The following is a 21,415-nucleotide window of genomic DNA, read 5'->3' on the forward strand; positions in this document are numbered from 1 at the left end:
CACGTGGGCTTGGCTCCCAGGAAGTGCTCCTTTCTATGCGCCAAGAGTAGGTCGATCTCCATGTTCTTTAGCTGCCTTTAATGTTCTCCCCAGACTTCCTATCTCTACCTCTTGTAAAATTTAGGATAAGAAATTTAGGTGCTTCTTTTCCCATTGGATGAGGGAGTCTTCCAGGAAGATGTACTAGTTCTTGCCTGTGCACTCTGTCTTTCTGTGAATCTGTCTAATCCTGGGCAGCACTTTTAATGAGTTAGAATTAGCTTCTCTCTGGTTGAACGTTGTAACAGACCCCATGATGTGGTGTGGGTCTTCTCCAGCAAATAGTAACCTAGTCGATATAATAAGTGGGCTAGAAGAGGGGACAGGGGCTTCTGGGAATCGTCACGTGTCGAGAGAGACCTGCCCTCCCTCACTGAATAGCTCAGACTTGGTCATGTCAGCAGCCACTGTTGGGTCACATTTAGGAGAACCCATTCTCTCCTCTGTAGACTATAAGACACTCATGATCTTGTCAGGTTTTCTGTTACTGTTTGCTTTGGATTTATTCTTAAAGACAGGGTCTGACACTGCAGGCCAGGTTGTCCTGGGTCTAACTATGGAGGCCGAGCTAGTCTCACACTTGAAAGAGTCCTTCTGTTTCGCCCCCTAAATTCTGGAATCACAGGTTTGAACCTCCACACCTAGCTTTGTCAGGTATTCTATCCTGAATTTTCTTCTTGGACTTTGGACTGGGTCTTTACTTGTGTCTCCATTCTCAATCTGGGCCCCAAAAGAAGCGATGAGAAAGTCTAGCACCTCCATGTGGCCTTGTGCCTTCTCTGTCCACAGCGCAGAGTACCTTGCAGGAAGCCTTAGGTGGTGTTCTAAAAGAAAGAATGCATTAGCTGCTCGAGTGGCGCGCGGGAGGGTAGAGGCAGGCAGATCTCTATGATCTGAAGGCCAGCCTGGTCTACAAAGCGAGTCCAGGACAGCCAAGGCTACAAATCAGAAAGGATACCTTGATCCAGAAAGCTTCAGGTGGCTTCAGATATGGAACTAAATAGTCAAAGAACCCACAGCTCAAATCAACCAAGTCATATCCCCATCACTAAGTAGGAGGGAGACATTGGCAGATTATGCAAACTCCACATGCCCCAGTTTCCTCATTGGGAAGGTAACAATAGCTCCTTATCAGAACATCATAAAAATTTCAATCAATTAATACAAGTGAAGTTTTCCTGTGGTGCTGGTGGTGCAACCCAGGCACTGTACATGCTATACAGGTACTCCACCCCTGAGCTGCACCCTGGCCCTAGGTGGCATAGTTAGAGTAGTGCCTGGCGTACTGTAGAAGTAAATGCTGGTGTTCATTGTTTTTCTTTAGAAGTGGAAATTTGTGGCACAGTTAGGAAACTGCTTGTTGTGCAGGCATGGGACCTAAGCTCAGTCCCCAGAACCAATGTAAAAGGGCAGCATGGTAGTGATGGAGGAAGGCAGATCCTTGGGGTCTGCTGAGCAGCCACACTAGCCTAGTTAATGAGCTCCAGGGAGAGACTTCATCTCAAAACACAAGGGAAATGGATTCCAAGCAAGGCCCAAGGTTGTCTCAGGCCTCCACAGATACAAGTATGTACATGTACAGGCGCCCACATACATTTGAGCATGCACAGGGAAATAGAAAGTTGAAGTGCCTCACATCCCTGAGTGAACATTCCGCTGACATGGTACAAGTGTGATGCCAAAGTTTCTGAAATTTTAGAAACTGAGGCATAGCATATGACTTTTTGACATATGTGCATGACACCACACAATATTTCTTGATATCTTTGTCATTTGCACTTAGATCGTCTCTCTACATTCAGTGTATGTATGTGCGCATGTGTGTGTGTACATGAGCATAAGGGGATGTAAGAAGACAGCTTTCAGGAGCTGGTTCTCTACTTTCACTGTGTGAGTCCCAGGCATCACTCTCAAGTGGTGGGCTTGGCGGGAAACACTGGTACTTCTTGAGTTATCTAACCAGCTTCATTTCCATTTCAACATGGCAATTTATAAGTCTACTTTAAGAGATAGATTATTTTGACACACATACACACACACACACACACACACATTTAATACTTATGAAAAGATAACTGTTACAAAAGTTATATTACAGTGCTAGTAAAGTTATTTATGTGTTTATATCAGAGGTAAACACTCCCTTTTTGTGGGTACACATGCTTAGATGTTGTCAACACTTTTCTAAGATGCATTGTATTATATTGCTTCTTATTCTTTTTCTCCTAAATGAATTTTTAAACCCATTAATTCTTAATAAGAAAAACCACAGGTGAAGACAAATGTACTTGCCTATAAACAATCATGCCAATGATAGGGAATACAAACAGAACTGGATTTTTTTTTAGCAGCCTTTCATTTGGCAGTGTGTTTATTCATTCATCCATTCAGCCAACGATTGAGCTGTTATCTTGTACAGAGCACATGAGAGAAATACTTCATGCCAAGTACTCTGATACAAACAATTCCTTTGTCAATCATGGGAGTCTTATCTTTTCCATAGTGGTGTTGCATAAACAGATGCACACATCTGTGGCATTATAGTTGTACATGAAAATATACATATAAGTAACACGTGGACTCAACAGGTTATATTTAGGAATATATACGCATGCAATAACAATTGATAGAAAAGAGGCCATAAATTTAGAGGAGAACAGGGAGGGGGATATAGGAGGATTTGGAGGGAGGAAACGGAAGGGGAAAATGTAATTAAAATATAATCTTAATTTTTAAAAAATTGTCTAAGTGATATGGCTGAATAGAACAATTAAGAAAAATTATTATAACATTATTCTTAGATTATTTTTGAAAGTCTGGAAAGAAGTTTGCCACCAAGCCTAATAACCTGAATCTGATCCTTATGTCTGATCCATATGACCCACATGGTGGAGGGGAAAAAACTCATTCCCAGAAGTTGCCCTCTGACCTCTATAGGCAAATTATAGTTTGCATGCCCCACCCCCACTAAATAAACAAATGTAGCTTTAAAACATACATAGTTAAGAAACATTTACTTCGCTGGGCATGGTTGATCGTGCATGTGATCTCAACACTTGGAAGGATGAGACAGGAGGATCACTGCAAGTTCAAGGCCAATGTGAGGTACATATTGAGTTCTAGACCAGCCTGAAACCTGAAACCCTGTCTCAAAAATTTAAAAGGTGGGGAGATGGGCGTTAGTTCATAGATCAGATTTAATAAGTCAGGATTCTATTCATCATCCTAGAAGATGCTGTGGAAGCTGGGGGGAGGAGAGGAAGATGTCAGTGATCTTACCCAGCTGTGAATCCTACGAACTATGACATCAACCCGTCAAGCAAGACATGCCTAGTCAAGACGGCCTGGCAGGCACACAGAGGAAGGGGATGCAGGCTATCCTAATGAGACCTGATAGGCTATGGCCAAACAGTGGGGTAGGAAGGCCCCTGCCATCAGAAGTCTAGGGGAGGGGAATAGGGCAGAAGAGGGAGGGAGGGAGCGAACGGGAAGATAAGAGCAAGGGGATAACAATCTGCATGTAACATGAATAAATTATAATAAATAAAAATATATGCATTAAAAATATCTCCCCTTGGAAGAAATTTGTGGGAAATTATTTTTTAAAACGTGCCTACTTATGTAATAGTGGCATTATTGGTCTGTGGGTAACCAACCGCTCTCTGAAGCCCATTCCACCGCAAGGAATGCATGCCTGGTACTGCACACTTGGTGCTCAAAAATAGACAGACAGACAGATCAAACTAAAAAACACATAACATGGGAAATCATAGGCCCTATGGGGTAACTGACTATCATTTAGCAAAGTTGACATAAAGTCATTGCGTTGTAAATATTTATATGTATACATATTGACAGAGTCGGCTCTCAGCCTTAATCAGAGAAGCTTGTCTCTAGTGGATGCTGCTGAGTAGAAGGACTCTGGGAATAAATGACAGACTGATGGAGGCTCAGCCCCAAATAAGACATTTATACTACCCTGCTAAGGCTTGGGGAACACTGAGAAAGAGGGGAACACTGAAAACAGAGAAAGAATAAAGCCAGAAGATAAAGAGAAGAGCTACCAAGTTCCAACTTCTGAGCAGGACACAGTCATGACAATCACAAACTCTCAGCAGCTGTAGATGCCTGCACTGGGTCTGCACAAGATTAAATCATGGACAGTCAGACATGAAGGAACGACCCAGGGAGGCCGTACCCCTCTCTGTTGAACTGTTTGCTGTTGCTACATCTCAGAAGTAAACTCATTCCTTTCACGTCTGTACCCCACTGGGTCTCCAGTGAAGGTGGGCCACACAGTGGCCAAAGGGATGGGTCACTTACCAAAACTAAAAGTCATGAATCTAAGACAGAGGCCTCGGGGGTGGGGATAGATATGAGAGTGTAGGAGGAAAAAGTAGTTAGAACACATTGTATGCATGTATGAAGTTGCCAAAAATTTAAAACATTTTAAGTTTTAAAAGGGGGAATAAATTAAACATCCAATTCAGGAATTTAGACCTACATAACGCTAAGCTTAACAATCTGAAAACTTTTGGCTTCACGAATAGCAATAAACTTGACTATCTTATCTTCCAAGGACTTAGGATAATACTAATTCTTCCTATGTATAAAACCCCTGTCTTAGTTATTTTTCTTATTGCTGTGGCAACTTGACAAAAGCAGCTTAAGGGAGGGAGAGAAGATGAACTTGGGCTCAGGGGCGCTTGCTGTTCCTCGTCACAGACTTACAGTGATTTTTCTTTTAGGTGATTTGAAATTTTAAGTTGAGACTGTTAGAACATATCATGTGACCTCAGATATTTAAAGACAGGAGCAACTACATTAGTCTAAAATTTCCTTTTTCTTTTAATTTTTTTATGTGTGGCATGATTTTAAACTGTAGCACTCTGATCAATCTCTTTTAAACAGATGATAAAATAGTAATTAAGCAATTGCCAAAAGACTGGTGGACAATAGGAATCCTTTCCAGTCTAGGACATGAAGAAGACATGCAGGTTATAAAAACAAGAATGGCTTGAAAAAAAGAGGTAAGAATTGAACTGAGTTTTAAAGTTTCGGCCAAGGGAAAGATTTTATACACACACACACACACACACACACACACACACACACACACACACACACACACACACACACACTTGGAGGCTCTGTGAGGGAGCTAGGGGAGAAACTATGTTAAATCATGGCTTAGCCAGACGTTTAAGGAATAGCCATTGGCATGTTTGGTGGAGTCCAGTTGATGGTATACAGTGGTCCTGAAGCTGCAATTTGCCAGAGACAAGATACCGATCATTAGGATCAGTCATTCTTTAGAGATGTCTCCCTATTCCACAACACTTAAATTTCTTACTTGATTGCTTGCTATGCAGAGGACAGATTTGAGTTTGTCCTGGAGGAGTTTAGGCATCTCTTGTACATAGTAAGGAAATTGATGGGTTAAACCCTGCAACTTTGAAGCCAGCCCCACTGTAAAGGTGAGTGGCTTCTCAGGCCATTGACAAAATTACAGTTTTCCAGGTGAGACACTGGCAGGTTGATGCCTATGGAGATATAGCTGGAGATCTATTTAGCCTTGATGTCCAAACCAACTTTTGAAGAAAAGATGAAACACTGGCTGGTATTTAGGCTTTCTTGCCATGGAGCTCAGCCTCTGATGGTAGCCTTACACAAGGGAGAAATCCCTGGTGCATCTTAGGAGTCATAGCGTAGCTGTTCTCCAGGGTTAGCCAAATAGGTTTTATCACCACAGCTTCAAGTGTCCATGAACTTGTCTTCCAAATAGTCGCTTCCTCTTTCTCCCTTTGTCCCTATGTCACTCATCTTTTCTTTTGTCAGGCTATGTTGATTCATCCACCATGCATAAACCTCTGGTCTTAGATTGGGGATCCCAACTAGATGGATGGGCTTTGCTTGGGTGAAATTGAGCAAAGCTGTGACTTGCGGGAGTTTTCAGAGCATAACCAGTTCATCCACTTACTTGCATTAGAATCTGGTGGCTGTCTAGTTATTTAGCATGACATCAAAGGAAGCAAGCATTATCAGTGTGAATATGAGGTGTGTGCCTTATTGGATCACATACAAGCCCTTAGCTAGAAAGAAAAATCCTTTGCTACATGGCTGTGGACAAATTTTATGTTAACGTGCCCAGCCCCATTGAGAACACTTCCCCTAAACATACACACAAATACAAGTTCTTCCCCTGGGAACAGATTTGATAGTGACCTGTGCATTTGGCCACAAAAGTGTGTGTGAGAGAGATTGTGCATCTCTTTATATATCAGTGTGTCTGACTTAAAGGCTAGCCTGGCATTGCCAGCCCTTGTTTTTTGGGCATATTCAGTTGGCTGTGTCTATGGCTGTGGTGCTGTCTACTTTAGGATAACACTCTTGACTTCATGTAGAGCCTATTAAGTTTTTCTTTTTCTTGACTCGCTCCAGGGTAGACAGTAATACTGTGCTTGCTGACAGTGCAGTGGTGGGAGCTCATGGAAGGCAGGCCACAGCATAACAGCACTAGAGCTAGCATGTAAGCACTACAAAAGGCCAGGTCTCAGTCAGTGGAAGTGCTTTATGGTGTTATTTTATTTAACCTTCACATCTGACCTGTATGTCCATTTTGCTCTCTTCAAAGATCGTATAACTAAAGTTCACCAAAGCTAGAACTGAACACTTGCATATAGCTTAAGTCAAAAGAAGAAGGAGAAGGACTAGAACAAAATTTAGGTTCCTAGGGGAGCATTTGCACCCTTGTGTCATGGCCTCTCAGGGAAAGAAAAGAAAACTAGGAAGAAGTTAGCACATTGGTGAATTTGGGTCCAAATTTATGATAATGTTCACTGCAGAAAGCCCAAACTAAGGGAATGGACAAGAGGATTCGAGAAGCTGAAAAACAATTGACAAGGGGTTGATAAAAACTAAATTGAGAATCAACTCTTAGAAAAAGTGGAAAGTACTAGGATATATCTCAGTTGTAGAGCACTTTCCTCCCTGACTCTACTTTCCTCTAAAATGTAAAGCAACTGGTTGTGATTAAGCAAAGAAATCTCTATTCCCCCTCTTCCTCTCTCTCCCACACGTGTGTGTTGGGGGTGTGTGTGTGAATATGGAGCACCATAAGAGAAAACAATTGTATTGGTCACAGGACATGGAAGAGTCGAGTTGGTACTGACCAGGAAGTGTCCTCCCTGGTGCCCAGCTTCTTTAGTCCCAGGTTACCAAGGGTCTTATCCAATGCAGGTGAGGTTAATGATCAGCCTGGGATAACAAGAAGCTCATGGGGCATGAAGTTACAGGGCTAGCCAACAACTTTATCTTGTATTGATCCCTGCTCCACGGGAGGGAACACATACCTGATACTGTAAATCTAGGCAAGAACCCAAGGATGAGGAGCTCCTGTACCCAGGTGTGAACCTATTGTTATCTGTTTAATAGGTAAACGATCAAGCTGTGCTGTGAATCCCTATCTGTATTCTTAGAGATTAGTTCAACTCTCAGAACTGGTGGAGAAGCCTAATGTTGCCATCTTCTTTCCTTACATATAGAAATGGCAAAGATTGGCCACTTGGCCTAAAACCTTTTTTGAGAGGATGTCCAAAGGAGTAGATACAGAACATGTTGGTTTCAAAGGAATAACTTGATAAAAGAAGAATGAATAAAACAAATGAGTAGATGAAGAGAATAAGGAGAAAGATGTAAATTAAGAAAGTAGTGAGCAATCCGATTGTAAGTAGCAGAAAAGACTTTACCCACAGTAATGCTAAAGTACATGAAGTAAACATAGGACAGATACATGAATCAAAACATATAGCAGCTTCATGGTTGGGCATTTGTTGTTCTGGCTTTGTAAGTTTCTTATGTTAGAGGCATTACATAATGAGCACATCACAGTCTTGAGCATTTTGCCTCAGTTGGAACATTGCTGCATGTCTTTGGACATGCTTTATCCAGCACCTGCCTTCTACTGTTCATGTGGCAATGGCTCCAAGTGACTTGAATTCTTATTTTGTACCTTCCTTGGAGAAAGGAGAAATCACCTATGTAGTACAAGCCTCACAGGGAAGAATGGGCCCTCTGTCTCCATGGCCTCAAAAGCTGGAGGCCCTCACTGTGCCCAGTTAGTGCTGCTCCTATGTGCATGTGTTTAGGGCCAACTACTAGAAATTAGAACACCTCTTAGGGGTGTTCTTTCTCACTCAGCAGTCATTGGCTGCCTGTATCTCTTCATGCAGGGGTGGGGCTTGTGAATTTCCACTGGTTCGTGTGGACTGTGTGGCTATTATGTAGGTCTTCTTTCGGCAGCCATATTGCTGAGATGTCATGGCTAAAGGCCCTTTTGCACAGCTGTCACTCTGTTTATCTAACTCTTACAATCTTTCTACCCTCCTCTTTCACTGTGTACCCTGAACTGTAGGTTTAGGGGTTGGAATACCCAGCCCCAATTAGTATACCTCATTTTGCAGCTTTTACAGTTTTATTAAAAACAACTAATTCTTTTTGTTTTGAGTAATATTCTCTTCAACATATTCAAGTGGATTCTTCTATTTTCAAGTGTGTCTGTGTGTGTTGTATTTGAGTGTATGCATGCATGTGAAAGCCCGATGTTGATGCTGTAGATAGGTCATCCTCAATTGTTCTTTAGCCTTTTCCATGGGAGCTCTTAATCAAACCTAGAACTCACCACCATTTTACTCTGCAGTCCCTTCTGAGCTCTGTACAAGAAGGGTATCATACCTACACTGGATTCGAACTCTGGCCCTTAGACTTGCATGGCAGGGACTTTAACCACTCAGTCGTCTCCCCAACCCTCAAATTATGTTTTTTAAAAGCTTATAACAATAGTACCAAATCTGAGAAGCACCATTTAAAGGTTTATATTATGATGAAACTAAAACCATTACTTTCTTACTTGACATTTTTCTTTTTTCCCCCTCAAAATAAATGACCTACTTTTCTCAGATCTTGGGGCATTGACTCTCTTATTGAAAAAGAGCTTTCTAAAATTATTTGAACAATGGATTTGTGTGTAATTTGTTTAGAGGTCAGTGATTTTCCAGTGGCCAGCACTTTGGGTCACACTTGGCTATAAATAATGTTTTCTTCACGTGGGCATGAGTTTGCATTGCACCACCTTTGTACGTCATGACCAGGTGTACACAGAAAAGGGCTGCGGTTTCCCTGGGTAACATAGAAGGGTGTGTGTGCCATTACCATCTGCAAATGAGTGGCAGACCAAAGGAAATGTCCTCCGAGAAGGCGACCACACACATGAATAACTGCTTTGATCTCCACCATCTGGCTAGCTTTTAGAATTATGCTAGGGAAAGTGGGCAGGTTCACCAGGCACATGATTGTCTCCCTAGTCCTGTCCTCATGTCATCTGTTCCTAAGTAAGGTGATGGGTTGCCTTCTCATAGTCTCAGTAACCATACCACTTATCCATGGTAATTTCTGTCAAAAATAATTGAGTACAGCCCAAGTTTATGAAACACAGTGAGTGTGTAAGTCTTATTTGGTTTAGACTACTACTTGAGCTTGAACAAAAAGATGTGACAGCTGTTTTCTCAGGAGACTCCCATGAGAAGTCTTCAGAGTACTCAACGCAAACGGCATCGCTTCCTACAGATGAAGTCACTGAGTGCAGGGGGCCACACTGCTTGCTAGTTTTTAGCACTGGTTGTAAGAGAGGACTGGATAAGTAGCTGGGTGATGCTCTTTAGGGATCCCATATGGGCTCTCTCCATGTAGTGCAAACTTACAAATTTCTGTTACATTGGTGATGCTGTCAGCATACAGTCATGTTACTAGAATAGGCAATAATTAAAATTATTTTTTTAAGAGTCAATTCTACACAAAAGATGCCATCTTCTTATTTCTTTCCACGGTGTTTACAAACTTATATCTATCCGTATCCCAAGGCCACAAAGAACATGATAATAAAACCTAAGCTTAAAATGGGCACGTAGCTCTGACCTTTACTCACTTTCTTAACTAGATAGTTGTACAGGAGGCATTCAAACACTCACTGCATGGGCCATTCCCTAAGCCATTTTGCTAAATATTTGAGGTTGGTTACCTAGGAAGTTTTTGACAGGATTGATTTCCACCAGGAGCTTTCACCTCATATAAATCCTTCTCTTGATGCTTTCCATTCTGCCTTTCTTCTGCTGTGGATTTCAGCCTAATATTCAGGTGGTAAGACATATTTGGGGTTGAATATTTATTTACACATAAAATGTATCTACTTCCTATCCACTCTGTCCTCCTAAACAACCATGGTGGAACCTCTGTATTCATAAGTTCTACACATAGGACTCTCCTAGCTACCAATGGGAAAGGCATGGGCGAAAATTATATCTGTATTCCACATGTACAGACTTCTTATTTACTAAAGACAGTATAACAATTATTTGCATGCCATTTGTATTGGGTTATATTACAACCAGAATACATGTTAGATTGTGGGGTGCATTATATACAAATATTGTAGTGTTTCTTATAAAGAGAGTGAATATCTATAAAATATAGTCTCTGTCAGGGGTCCTGGAAATAGTGTATACAAGAAGACAATGATGTACACACACACACACAAACACACCCTGCATGCCTTTTTTTCTCACTTCAGAGTCCCACAGTTATCAGCCAGTCTTACCTGTATTCCTCACTGGTGAGATGGACATAACAACTGGCGGCAGTTGATGGGGATTGTTTTGGACAGATTTAGTATTGAAAGATGGTTTTCTTGGCATTTCTGAAGCCTATAGCTCCATGCTGCCTTAGCTAAGCTGCACGCACACAGGTGCTTGGGAATAAGCTCTCTACCTGTAACGGTTAAATCTTTTCTGGCTATTTCTGTTGTGTTTTTCTTTCCCCAAAGTTGGCTTTTCCAAAGCTGATATGTCTGCAAATAGACATATGCTTTAGGTCTACACTTATTAATTTACCTTGGAAAAAATCAGGGCACTGTCAAATCTGGCAATGTAGCTTACAAATACTTGGCAAAAATGGTCTAATTAAAAGCTTCCCTTAGATGAAAATCTCGGGCAAATGATGGCTATCAGTACTGCCTTTCTTTTCTCGATCTGTGTGTACATAGGTATCCGTCACTTCTTGTGTCATATTAAAAGTGTGTTGACTGTCTGCTAATGGTTCATCTCTTTCCTTCTACAGCCTCCAAGTCTGTTATAAATAGTATGCTACGGGACCCTTCTCAGATTCCAGATGGAGTTCTAGCAAACCAGGTCTATCAGGTATTAATCACAGCTGTTCTCAGTGGCGATGCTGTTATCTGCCTAGCCAAGGAGAGGATTTTAAACCTCATTTAATTACTGTCATCATAAACTATCACTGAGGTCAGGGCACACCATAAATGGCAATGCAATATTTTAGAGAAGAACATTTTACTTTTTAATAGCTTGCTTTTATAGTAAATAAAAAGCATGCATTTTTTTTGTTTTGTTTTGTTTTCTGTGATTAAATCTGCATAGCTTTCTTTGGGGTGGCGGTTGTGGGGGTAGTAATGAGTGCTTTTGGAATGTTTACTGTGGTGGGGATTGTAGTCACTCCAGCCTATAACACCTCTCTTATTTGTCCACAGTGCATTGTGAATGACTGCTGTTATGGACCGCTGGTGGACTGCATCAAACAGTATCCTTCCCCATAAAATTTTAGGTGCACAATTGACGAGCTTAGGCTCGGTGGAGGAGATGTGTCTAGCTTTAACCTGGCATAAAGTTCTGCTTCACAAAACACATTTCATACTCTTATTTTACATTCAATCAACTGAAGGGTCACTACAGCCCGTTCTTTTCTGCCGCTTAGGAAAGATCAGCTAGGCCACAGGAAGATGTCAGTTCAGCAGATGCTCATCCGCATGCTTATTTCAGACTGCTTGGCTTTCAATGAGTTTAAAGGTGCAGAGTCATTAGGCAGGTAACATACTGTCTTGGAATGTATCTAACCATCCCAATGGCCATTTTTCTAAATATAACAAAGTTCCATTTAAAATGAGCCAAATTCAGTTGAGTGCTCTAGAATAAATTTTGATCCTGGAGTGAAAGGATGACGTTATTAAAATGCCACCAGAGGCCAGCACATTTTAAAGGGCAGTGGCTCTCCTGGCCTGAATACTGATGGCATCTGCACTGTCCTTTAGATCCCTAATAAACATTTTTAGAGAAACCATGCTAATTTTTCCCTTGGGGCCCACTTTAAGGCTGTGAAAGCAGATGTCCAGTCATTTCTTATTAAAGCTATTGAGATTCCTAAGGAGTTAATGTTTACTTCTTAAAATAAGGCTGAGTGAATAGCAATGTTTTTAGTAAAGCAAAGATGATACTAAATGAACTGCCACGAGAGTGAGAATTTTGATAACATTTCAGAGAAAAAGAGTACTTACTTAAGCAATGTCCATAATTTTTGGTGGTCATTTAACGACTTCGCCTTCTTGGGCTAGATTTTATTAGCAGCGACAGCACAGGGGCCAGTGTGACTCAGTGATCACCAGTCTGTTTTTGTTGGATTCTCGTATAAGCTGAGTGTGTGTGTGTGTGTGTGTGTGTGTGTGTGTGTGTGTGTGTGTATGTATGTACGCACGCATGCGCATATCCACATGTGCACATATATGTGGTTATGTGTATGCATATCCGCATGTCCACTTGTGCACATATATGTGTGTGCATATCCACACATGCACGTATGTGTGGGTATGCCTAGTCACATATGCACATGCATGTGTATGTGTATATCTGTATGTGCACATATATGTTCGTACATGTGTATATTATTTCCATCCTGGTTTAATAAAAGCTTAGGGTCAGTTAGAAAAACATTTTGAAGCGTGGTTTTTCTATGCTTTCCAGGTTGGCCTTATCCTCCTGCCTCCTTCTCCTTTGTGTTGGGATTGCCAGTGTGCCTGGCCACACCCAGCTCAAAGTTTTTGAGAAGAAAAATACTGTCTTTCCTATAAACATAGTTAAGGTTTGGTATAATCTTTGAATACAGCCCTCTTGCAACAATATTGAGCGACTAGCATGTAGCGTTTTACATATGCATTCTCTGATCTGCTCCCCTATCTAAAATGAAGCAAACCATGGTATTGCCAAAACCTGGCTTTTTTTTATTAGACTAAACTGTAGCTGTGCTTCTCTTTTCAGTATGGAGTTAATGATAGTGTTAAAAGTTGTAGGAGTGCCAACCTCACATTGCGTCAGTGATAAACTTCAGCACATTTATATAACAACTGACACCACCAGAGTGTCTAGGGCTGAGTTACATGCTAATTTCAAAGCACATAAAATAGTTAAAAATCAATTTAAAGTTAAGGTTTTAAAAGCATAATGTCTTTTGAAGGATTGCATATTGATTTTAAATATAACTCTCTAATTATATATGCATGGACTAAAGCATGAAGTCAACTGCTTTGTAAATGCCAGGAGGCTATTTTTCAGTAATAGTTGGGATGCTTACGGGAAACTAGATTGCTGTATTGCTGGCGAAGAAAATGGCTTGTGAGGTTATTTACAAATTTTGCCCCATGGTCACTACCATACATCAATAATAGGTATCCTTATAGACAATGTCTAAGTGTTTCTGCTTATGGAGCATTATTAATTCTGTCTGGAAACTTTCCTTCTTTACATACATATATTTTTTGCCATCATTCACGTTCTCTTTTGGCTGTGTATTCTCAGGAGGATTTAATGTACTATATAATTTCTATTGATAAATACAATGATGTATGTACGTAAACTGTGTTCACTGACGAGATTCTAACTTTTGCAGTTCCATTATGTTTATGACCAGGAAAAATTACTGCTTTTATAAGCTTTATTTTCTAGACCTTGCAGTTTTATGTCTACATCAAACAAAGCATAATCAAGAAGTGTACCTTTTCAACATTTAAAATCAGTGATTGCTGTAACTATGCAAAATAAAACAGGCCAGAGAGTTTGTGGAGACATTGAGTGTGTCTTTGCATTGAGAAGGTGTCAGTTTGCGATACTGTAAATAAGCCTGCAAAGATGTCCCCTAGATTAATCAACAGGGATTATTTTATTTCCCACTGGATGAAATTATTGGTTTTCTTTGTAAGTGAGAAATGCTTTTCTGTATGGTCCTGATAATTTGGTAATGTTTGTTTGCCTTGCTTACCCTCACTAAAGTACATCAGTTCTCACAAAGAAAGCACACGTTTGGTAAATGGAATAGATGTAAAACCTCCTTACTGCCTTATGAAAATGTTACATGTAGGTATTCATGCACAGAGAATAAAGTAAACCGATCACTCACCAAAATGACAAAATGGCCACCATAGTGGTAAAGAAGATGCATTGTCAAGGTGCTTTGTTTTATTTTGGTGCCGACTGTATGTTTGTATGTTTTCATCCATTCATTCACTCATTTGTATAGAATATCTTCTCACCCATACATTCTGCCTATACCTCTCATATCTACCAAGCAAACTCCATGAAAAAGCAGTCACTTCAGCCTTCCAAAGTGGGACTCGAGGCCACAGCTGTTAGACAAACGTCTGAATAGAGAAGCAAGGGTAGATGATGACGCAGGAAGCCTCAGGGCTGTGGGTTTCATTTCTGTACCATCAGTAACCTCAGTTTCATGATTCAACATTTTAGATGTAAATAATTTACAACAATAAAAGTGAGAGCACATTTATGTGGAAAGAAGTAAATAATTTAGTTCGAAAATGTGGGATACCCTGCTAATGAGATGCCATGGAGACTTATCCATTAAATGTCTTCAGTGAACCCAGAAACTGTATGAAATTCTGTTGTGGAACATTTTTTGTTTCCCTTATTTTATTTCTACTTAAAAATAATTAAGTGCACTCATGTGCATTAGAAGAGGGAAAGAAACAGGGCAGTGGCAAAAATGATGGTGTTGGCCTTGTTTTGATCATGGACAAAGTTTGACTTTATTTCTTGAACTTAAATGATACTCACCTGTAACCCATCAATAAAGAGCATAATAGTTCTTATGATTTTTTTTAAACTAATGATGTATAAGTTACCTCTCATTTAAGTTGAATTCTTATAATACATGGTCAGAGCAGCCCTCTCTGGAAATCGAGGAGTGCTGCACCCATGAGGATGGTATGGGGTTGGGTGTGGTGGGCAATGAGGGAGGTAATCCTGACTGTTTCTCCTAAAGGCTTGCCATAGAACTGAAGGAGCAAAGTGTAACACTTTTTGAGATTTAGTATAGTCTATTTCCTTCAGAAAAGAGAGCAAGTTTCAAAGTATTGCCACTGGCTTCATTATTTATGAGTCATAGGACCTTGAGTACAGTCCTCAGCATTTCTGAGCCTTGCTTTACATAACTGAGAAAATGGGACTGAGGTTATGTACTCTTGGAGTTGCTATGAAAATTCAAGCAAGATCTCAGTATTTGGTGTAAAGGCTTCTGTGGTCCCCAGGAACCTTTGACTATTAGCAAGTATTATATACTTCAGATGCCTTTGGAAAAGATGTGTGGTCACACACAGGCCTTGGAGAGAGCTCATTCCAGCCTTGTTTGTTTGCTTGTTTGATCTTCATTTCTAGAGATGGATCCCAGGTTGTCAAGAGTCCTAGGAAGACACTGTACTGCAGCCCAACCCCTCATCCTTGCCTGTCCCTCACATTAACTACCTTTGTTCAGTGTCTTCTCTGATTCTCTTTTCTTGTCTGCAGAACAAGGCTTTTTATACTTGTAAAAATAGATAACATACTTAAATCACTTGATATTATGCTTGCCATAAAAGCACTGGAACAATTTCCATGTTTCTGTACACCTGTTCATGTGTATTTGTATGCTTTAAAATATAATGCACACACGCTGTGCGCGCGCGCGCACACACACACACACACAGCGGCAGCCTTTGTACCCCTGTAAGTGAAGCAAGGGCTGATGACAGACTGGGAAGTAGATGCCACAGGTTTCTAGGACTGGAAGATTGGAGACTGTTAGGGCAAAGACTGGGCAGTTACTGTTCCTTCTCATACTTACTGAACATTCAGTGAACATGTACTAAGCAGAACTGAAGGATTTTTCTTTTAACACAAATTAATGTATATTTTAAGTGACTCCCTCTTTTTAAGAGAAATTAAAATCACAGGGATTTATAAATTTTCGTTTGCCACACAATTTAAGTATTATAGAAAACTCTGCTGACTTACTTAAATGAGAGAAGAAGACATATAGAAATTTTCTTCCTCAAAGGGGTAATCTTGGTAGGAAGCCTTGTATATAATTACTATAATTCTTCATTTCATTGCAACACGTAGACTTGGTATTAGAATGTTCCTGATAGCTAAGCCCTACTGTGTGTGTTGCCTCCTTAACTGAAATGTCTAGTGCTATTGGCTATGAGCATGAAGTCCTGCTGAGAGACTTGCTCCTGAAGAAAAACCTTTCCTTCCTAGGTAAGTGATGCTCAAGTCCTCTGACTTGTAGTGTCATTATGGGTACTTAAAGATGAGGTTTGTAAGTCTTCCACCTGTGGATACCATCTACTGAAGGGATAGAGGAGGATGACTGATGCTCCGTGTCTTGTCTTTTATTGATTTAGACCTGAGCAGAAGCTGTCTTGCCCCATCCCCTATATAGACAGCACATGCACAGGCTTACAATTAATATTTTATAGAATAAGTGGCTGAAAAATGCTTTAATATCTGTTGGAGAATTACTTTTGGTGTCATGAGATATTAACCATAATCTAAGCCTTATGAGAGAAAGACACAGAGATATTGTCTATAAAATGCTTTATATATTGAAGAGAATACTTAGAAAAATTCATGCTAGGTATGTTCATCTCCTCATAAAGGAAAGTCCTGCTATTGAAAAGCAAAATATCAAGCTTTTATTGTTTTCATTCCAAGTATTAATTATATCATAGATTTACTAAGACTTTTCTAAAATTCCCCTGTCTTTATTCATACATGACCCAGTAGAGAATTTTACTGTACAGTATTATTCCTTTTAACATCTCTTCATCATTATAACAACATCCATGTAATAATGGGGCATGGCAGTCATAAGGCACCCAACGAAGCGTTAATTTTTCTTCTCTGTTGTATCTGTTTCGGTCCCAGGAAAGGCTTGTCCTAAGTTCTACTTTTTTCTCTCATATCCTGCCGTGTGCAAACCAGTACATCTTCTATTTTTCCACTGTGTCTTTTCTCATTGTAATTCCTCTCTTCCATGGGCAGGCTTCTAGGTAAACAATTCAGACTCAGTTGCATGTTTTATAGTCCAGAGCAAAGGTCAGATAGCAGCCTGCATATGATCCTGGTCTGTATGTGCTACTTTCAGGAATTGCAATGTATTGTTGAGTTCACTGGCCATTTAGGAAGCATCCCATAGACCCTATTCATCAAGGAAGTATGTCACACTATACAAAATAGAGGACAGATACTGTAGGAGTCCCCATTGCAGAGACTGTGTAACTGCCCTCCCCCAAACTCACCAGAGATTCTGGTAGTCCTTGTTTGAGCACCAGTTTTGTAGTGTGACATTACCTTGTGTGACTTGAACAAACATTGATCACACAAGTTAAGTCACAGTGACACACCAAAGAAAGGGTTCCACCTAAGTCATGCTTGAACCAGTGATCCAGCGAGTTTACTGGAGTTACTAACAGGCATGTGTGGCTCAGGGACTGCTGTATCACAGAAACGATCACCCCACTGCAATCTAGAACGTTCTATGCTAGAGCATAGAACTGTTCAACATATGTACAACATACAGTCAGCTCCAGCAGAGGGAGGCTCCTCTTTCAGGCAGTTGTCCACTCTTTTTGTAAGCTGCAGGAATGGCTTTATGGATCTAGCAACTTGCTGAGCCTTTTAAGTTCTGTTAGCTTTGTGAGTCTTAGGAGGCCGTCCCTTTCTGTACCTGACAATACTCTAAGAAAACACCTCGCTAATATTAAAAATAACTGAACAGTCGTAAGCTTAAATAAATCCATACAATAAATTCAACTCTGCTTGGAGTATTTCCTCATCAGATTGTTAATTTATTCTCTGCATGCTAAGTATCTTAATGTCTCCCTAAGTTAACGCATGCTTATTTATGGTTCAAAACATGAAAATCTAAATATTGTATGTAATATTGTTTTGGAATTATTGTACTTTTACTTTAGAAAGACATCCTTAGTGATTAATAAGGTGAAAAGTATTATGCCAAGCAAATTTAAACAGATGATCATTTAAAAGGCAGAATAGGAAAATAGTATATAAATAGATCACTAATCCAACCATATTCTTTCTGCTTTGCGTGTCTGTTCTTTGCATGCTGCTGCAGACATTGTAAACATTTGCCTTATTTTGATTCCTTAATAGGCAGAAGTAATTTCTCTTTCTCCCTCCATCTGTCCCTCCTTCTACTTCTAATCTAGACTACTTTTATAAAACAGCTTTTCTTGTTGCATATTGTTTAAATATTAATTCCTTATAATTTAGAGCTTGTGACTTCCTTTGAAATATTTTATTCCGTTGTAGAATTTCTACCCATTGTATTTTCTCCGAACTCTAACTCTCACCAACAGGAAACTACGTACCATTGTCTTCCAGCTGTAATTCTGTTTTGAGTTTTCCTGCTTTGTAGCTATTTGCTGAGTAGTTTCAAGGCCATAGGACTTGCGAGGCACCCTAGGACTGTGTGTGTGTGTGTGTGTGTGTGTGTGTGTGTGTGTGTGTGTGTGTGTGTGTGTGTGTGTGTGTCTTGATTAATGATAGTAGACACTTGCTCATACATATTTATTCTGTTTTTAAAAACCCACCTGTTTTATATTAGCCAAATAAGTATTTGAATTAAGACAGTTCAAGGATGAATAAATAATTTTAATTTTTCCAACTAAAAGGTGATAATTATACCACAGGTTAGCAAATGAGCTAAGTATTCTTGTAAGAATGGGACCTGCATTTGTTAAGGCCTGTTTATGGAGCATGGGTCCCTGTTCCAGGGTGTGTCTGTCTGTCTGTCTGTCTGTCTGTGTGTCTAGGGTACCATATGTAGCACATAGCCAGTTACTATCTTCTCAGCAGAAGTAAATGTACTTGTGATTGTTTAAAAGTATTTGTGGATTTTCACTTTGCATTTTAATTACTTTGTAATTATGTGTACATGTGAAGGTATGTACACATGGGTGCAGATGTCCACAGAGGACAAAGGCTTTAGGTCACCTGGAGTTGGAAGTACAGGTGGTTGTGAGCTGCCCCATGTGGGTGCTAGAAATACAACTGAGGTTCTTTGCAAGAGTAGTGTATGTTCTTTACTATTGAGGATTCCATCTGCTATTTTTTTTTTTTTTTGTACTAATACCAAATAGGGGTATGTGCATACTATTTTTATACTAAAAAACTGACAACTAAATTTTAGAGGTTAAAAAATGCTGCTGCCTCCTAAATTTGTTTGTTTGGGTTTTTGTTTGTTTGTTTTTAACTGAAGTTGCAGTATATAGAAATTTGTGCATCCTCGGCTTCCATTCACCAGAATTTCTCCTGGACTTCCAGGATGGCTGCTTTGACTCACCAGGTTAACTCTCATCATTGAGATCACCAGTTGTTTAAGTGCTTATCATGGGAAGACACTGTGAAGGATTTAAAAATGCTTTTAAAAAGTTGGCTCAAGTATGAAAACTTACAGAAAACCTTACTATAGATCTCGGTCTGTATCAGCAGATCTTTCCACAGGTCGTTCAGTTAGAAGAAACAATGAGTACTTGGCATTTACTCTCAGGACCTGGCACCCACATACCAGCTCAGTTGCAGGGAGAACTCTCTTTCAACTTGGAATTGACCCGGAAGCATTGGGATCCTCCCTGTTGCCTCTAAGTGATCTGGGAGAGCATGCTTTGCAATGCTTTCTCTTCTCTTCATCTTTTCCCTATTTGGAGGGGAGGAGTTGGTTTTAGCTTTTATGGGGGCTTTTGAGATGCTTGGACAGAAAGCAGAGGAGTATGGGGACGAAATGGCGACAGTGAGGAGACTATGAGACAGTTTGCACCTCCAGGAAAGCTACATCCTGGAGACAGAAGATAAACTACTCATCAGCATGGGCTGGCATGTCTCCAGGTCAGGGGGACTTTCATTAGTGACTCCAACAGCCACTGTTGGGTGAAAACTCTTGTTAAGTTTGGCTTAATAAGGATGGCTCTGGAGATACTTCATTCTTCCCAGCGAATGTTACCCTGTTAGTAGACACTAACAATTACTTTGAGTGACACCTGAGAGGTACTTACTTTACCCCTGCCTCACTCCTTCCCCCCATGTTAGGACAAACCAGCATATTTTACGAGGCCGTGTCTCTAGCATCTGTATATTACTCTCTGGGACTCCAAGAGGGTATAATGTGTAAAGCCAAATGGGCTTGGTGAAGGATGTCCCTTGCCGAAAGAAATTAGGATCTTTGTTCATCTGTTCCTGCTGTTTTCTTCTCCACCTTGAAATAAGCATGCTGTGCTGGGGCAGTGGTCTTGGTGTGACACACAGGGGACTATGACTTCAGGTGAGTAACAGGCAGCAGGAACAGGTGACACGTAGAGCATTCAGGTTGTGTACATGCAGATGTTAGCAGTGATAAGAGACTAGAAATAAAATGTCATTATGTACGCTGTGGGGAGCAGAGATGCTTAGATTTTTTTTACCCCATAAAGGAATCAACCACTTAAATGCCAGTCTATCAGAAGACAGGTTTTTTAAGTGGCACGAATGCACTATTAGGGACATAGGGCATTGGAGCTCCACCCCCTACCGGAAGACATTGCAGTGAAAAGAGAATGTCCTTGAATATGCTTGTGTACACTTCCCTAAGAGAGAGGAACCGTAGACAGCCCGCTGCTGCTCCAACATACAGACTCTCTGAGCTACCAAAGAAAGGTAATGCTGTTCTTGCTTGCCCCAGGCCCCCAACCCACCCCTGGCCGTTGCTGTGGTTAGACAGCACACCTGTTTGTCATGTGCCTTCCTGGACACTAACAGTCTATGGAAACCATTTGGTCCTAGGTGGTGGAAATCCAAACAAACTATCCCACTGGTGCACCCAAAGGACTGAGTGGTTCTAATACGGACCAGGCAACTCCCAAGGAGAGAACATTGCTTCTGGTGTGCCTGGACTTCAGAAGACAAAGCAGTGCCACCTGTCCCTCCCTTCTGTTCTTGTGATCTGTACTTTTCAATACTGCCTTCATTCTCCAGAAGCAGAGTGGTCACTGGCAGGTGCTAGTTTGTTTGTTTTTTAGACTTGTAATTCCAGAAAGAAGTTGTCCTGCCACCTCAAACACACACACACACACACACACACACACACACACACACACACACACACACACACACACACGGGGGCCAGCTGCTCTGGGGCCAGTGTCCACTTAGAGCTG

The 21,415-nt window shown here is 40.6% G+C and overlaps 1 protein-coding gene across 3 annotated transcripts in view; it reads left to right on the forward strand.

Annotated features, from left to right (window-relative positions):
* Cdin1 (CDAN1 interacting nuclease 1) overlaps positions 1 to 21,415 on the forward strand; it is a 201,085-nt gene that overhangs the window by 83,754 nt on the left and 95,916 nt on the right. For all 3 annotated transcript variants that reach the window (XM_051144350.1, XM_051144351.1, XM_051144352.1), the window contains 3 exons: positions 11,209 to 11,288; positions 11,636 to 11,685; positions 16,393 to 16,460. In XM_051144350.1, coding sequence (XP_051000307.1) covers positions 11,209 to 11,288; positions 11,636 to 11,685; positions 16,393 to 16,460 — 198 coding nt within the window. The remainder of the gene's footprint in view (positions 1 to 11,208; positions 11,289 to 11,635; positions 11,686 to 16,392; positions 16,461 to 21,415) is intronic.

The sequence above is a fragment of the Acomys russatus genome, chromosome 4 (assembly GCF_903995435.1).
Source record: "Acomys russatus chromosome 4, mAcoRus1.1, whole genome shotgun sequence".
Taxonomy (NCBI): domain Eukaryota; kingdom Metazoa; phylum Chordata; class Mammalia; order Rodentia; family Muridae; genus Acomys; species Acomys russatus.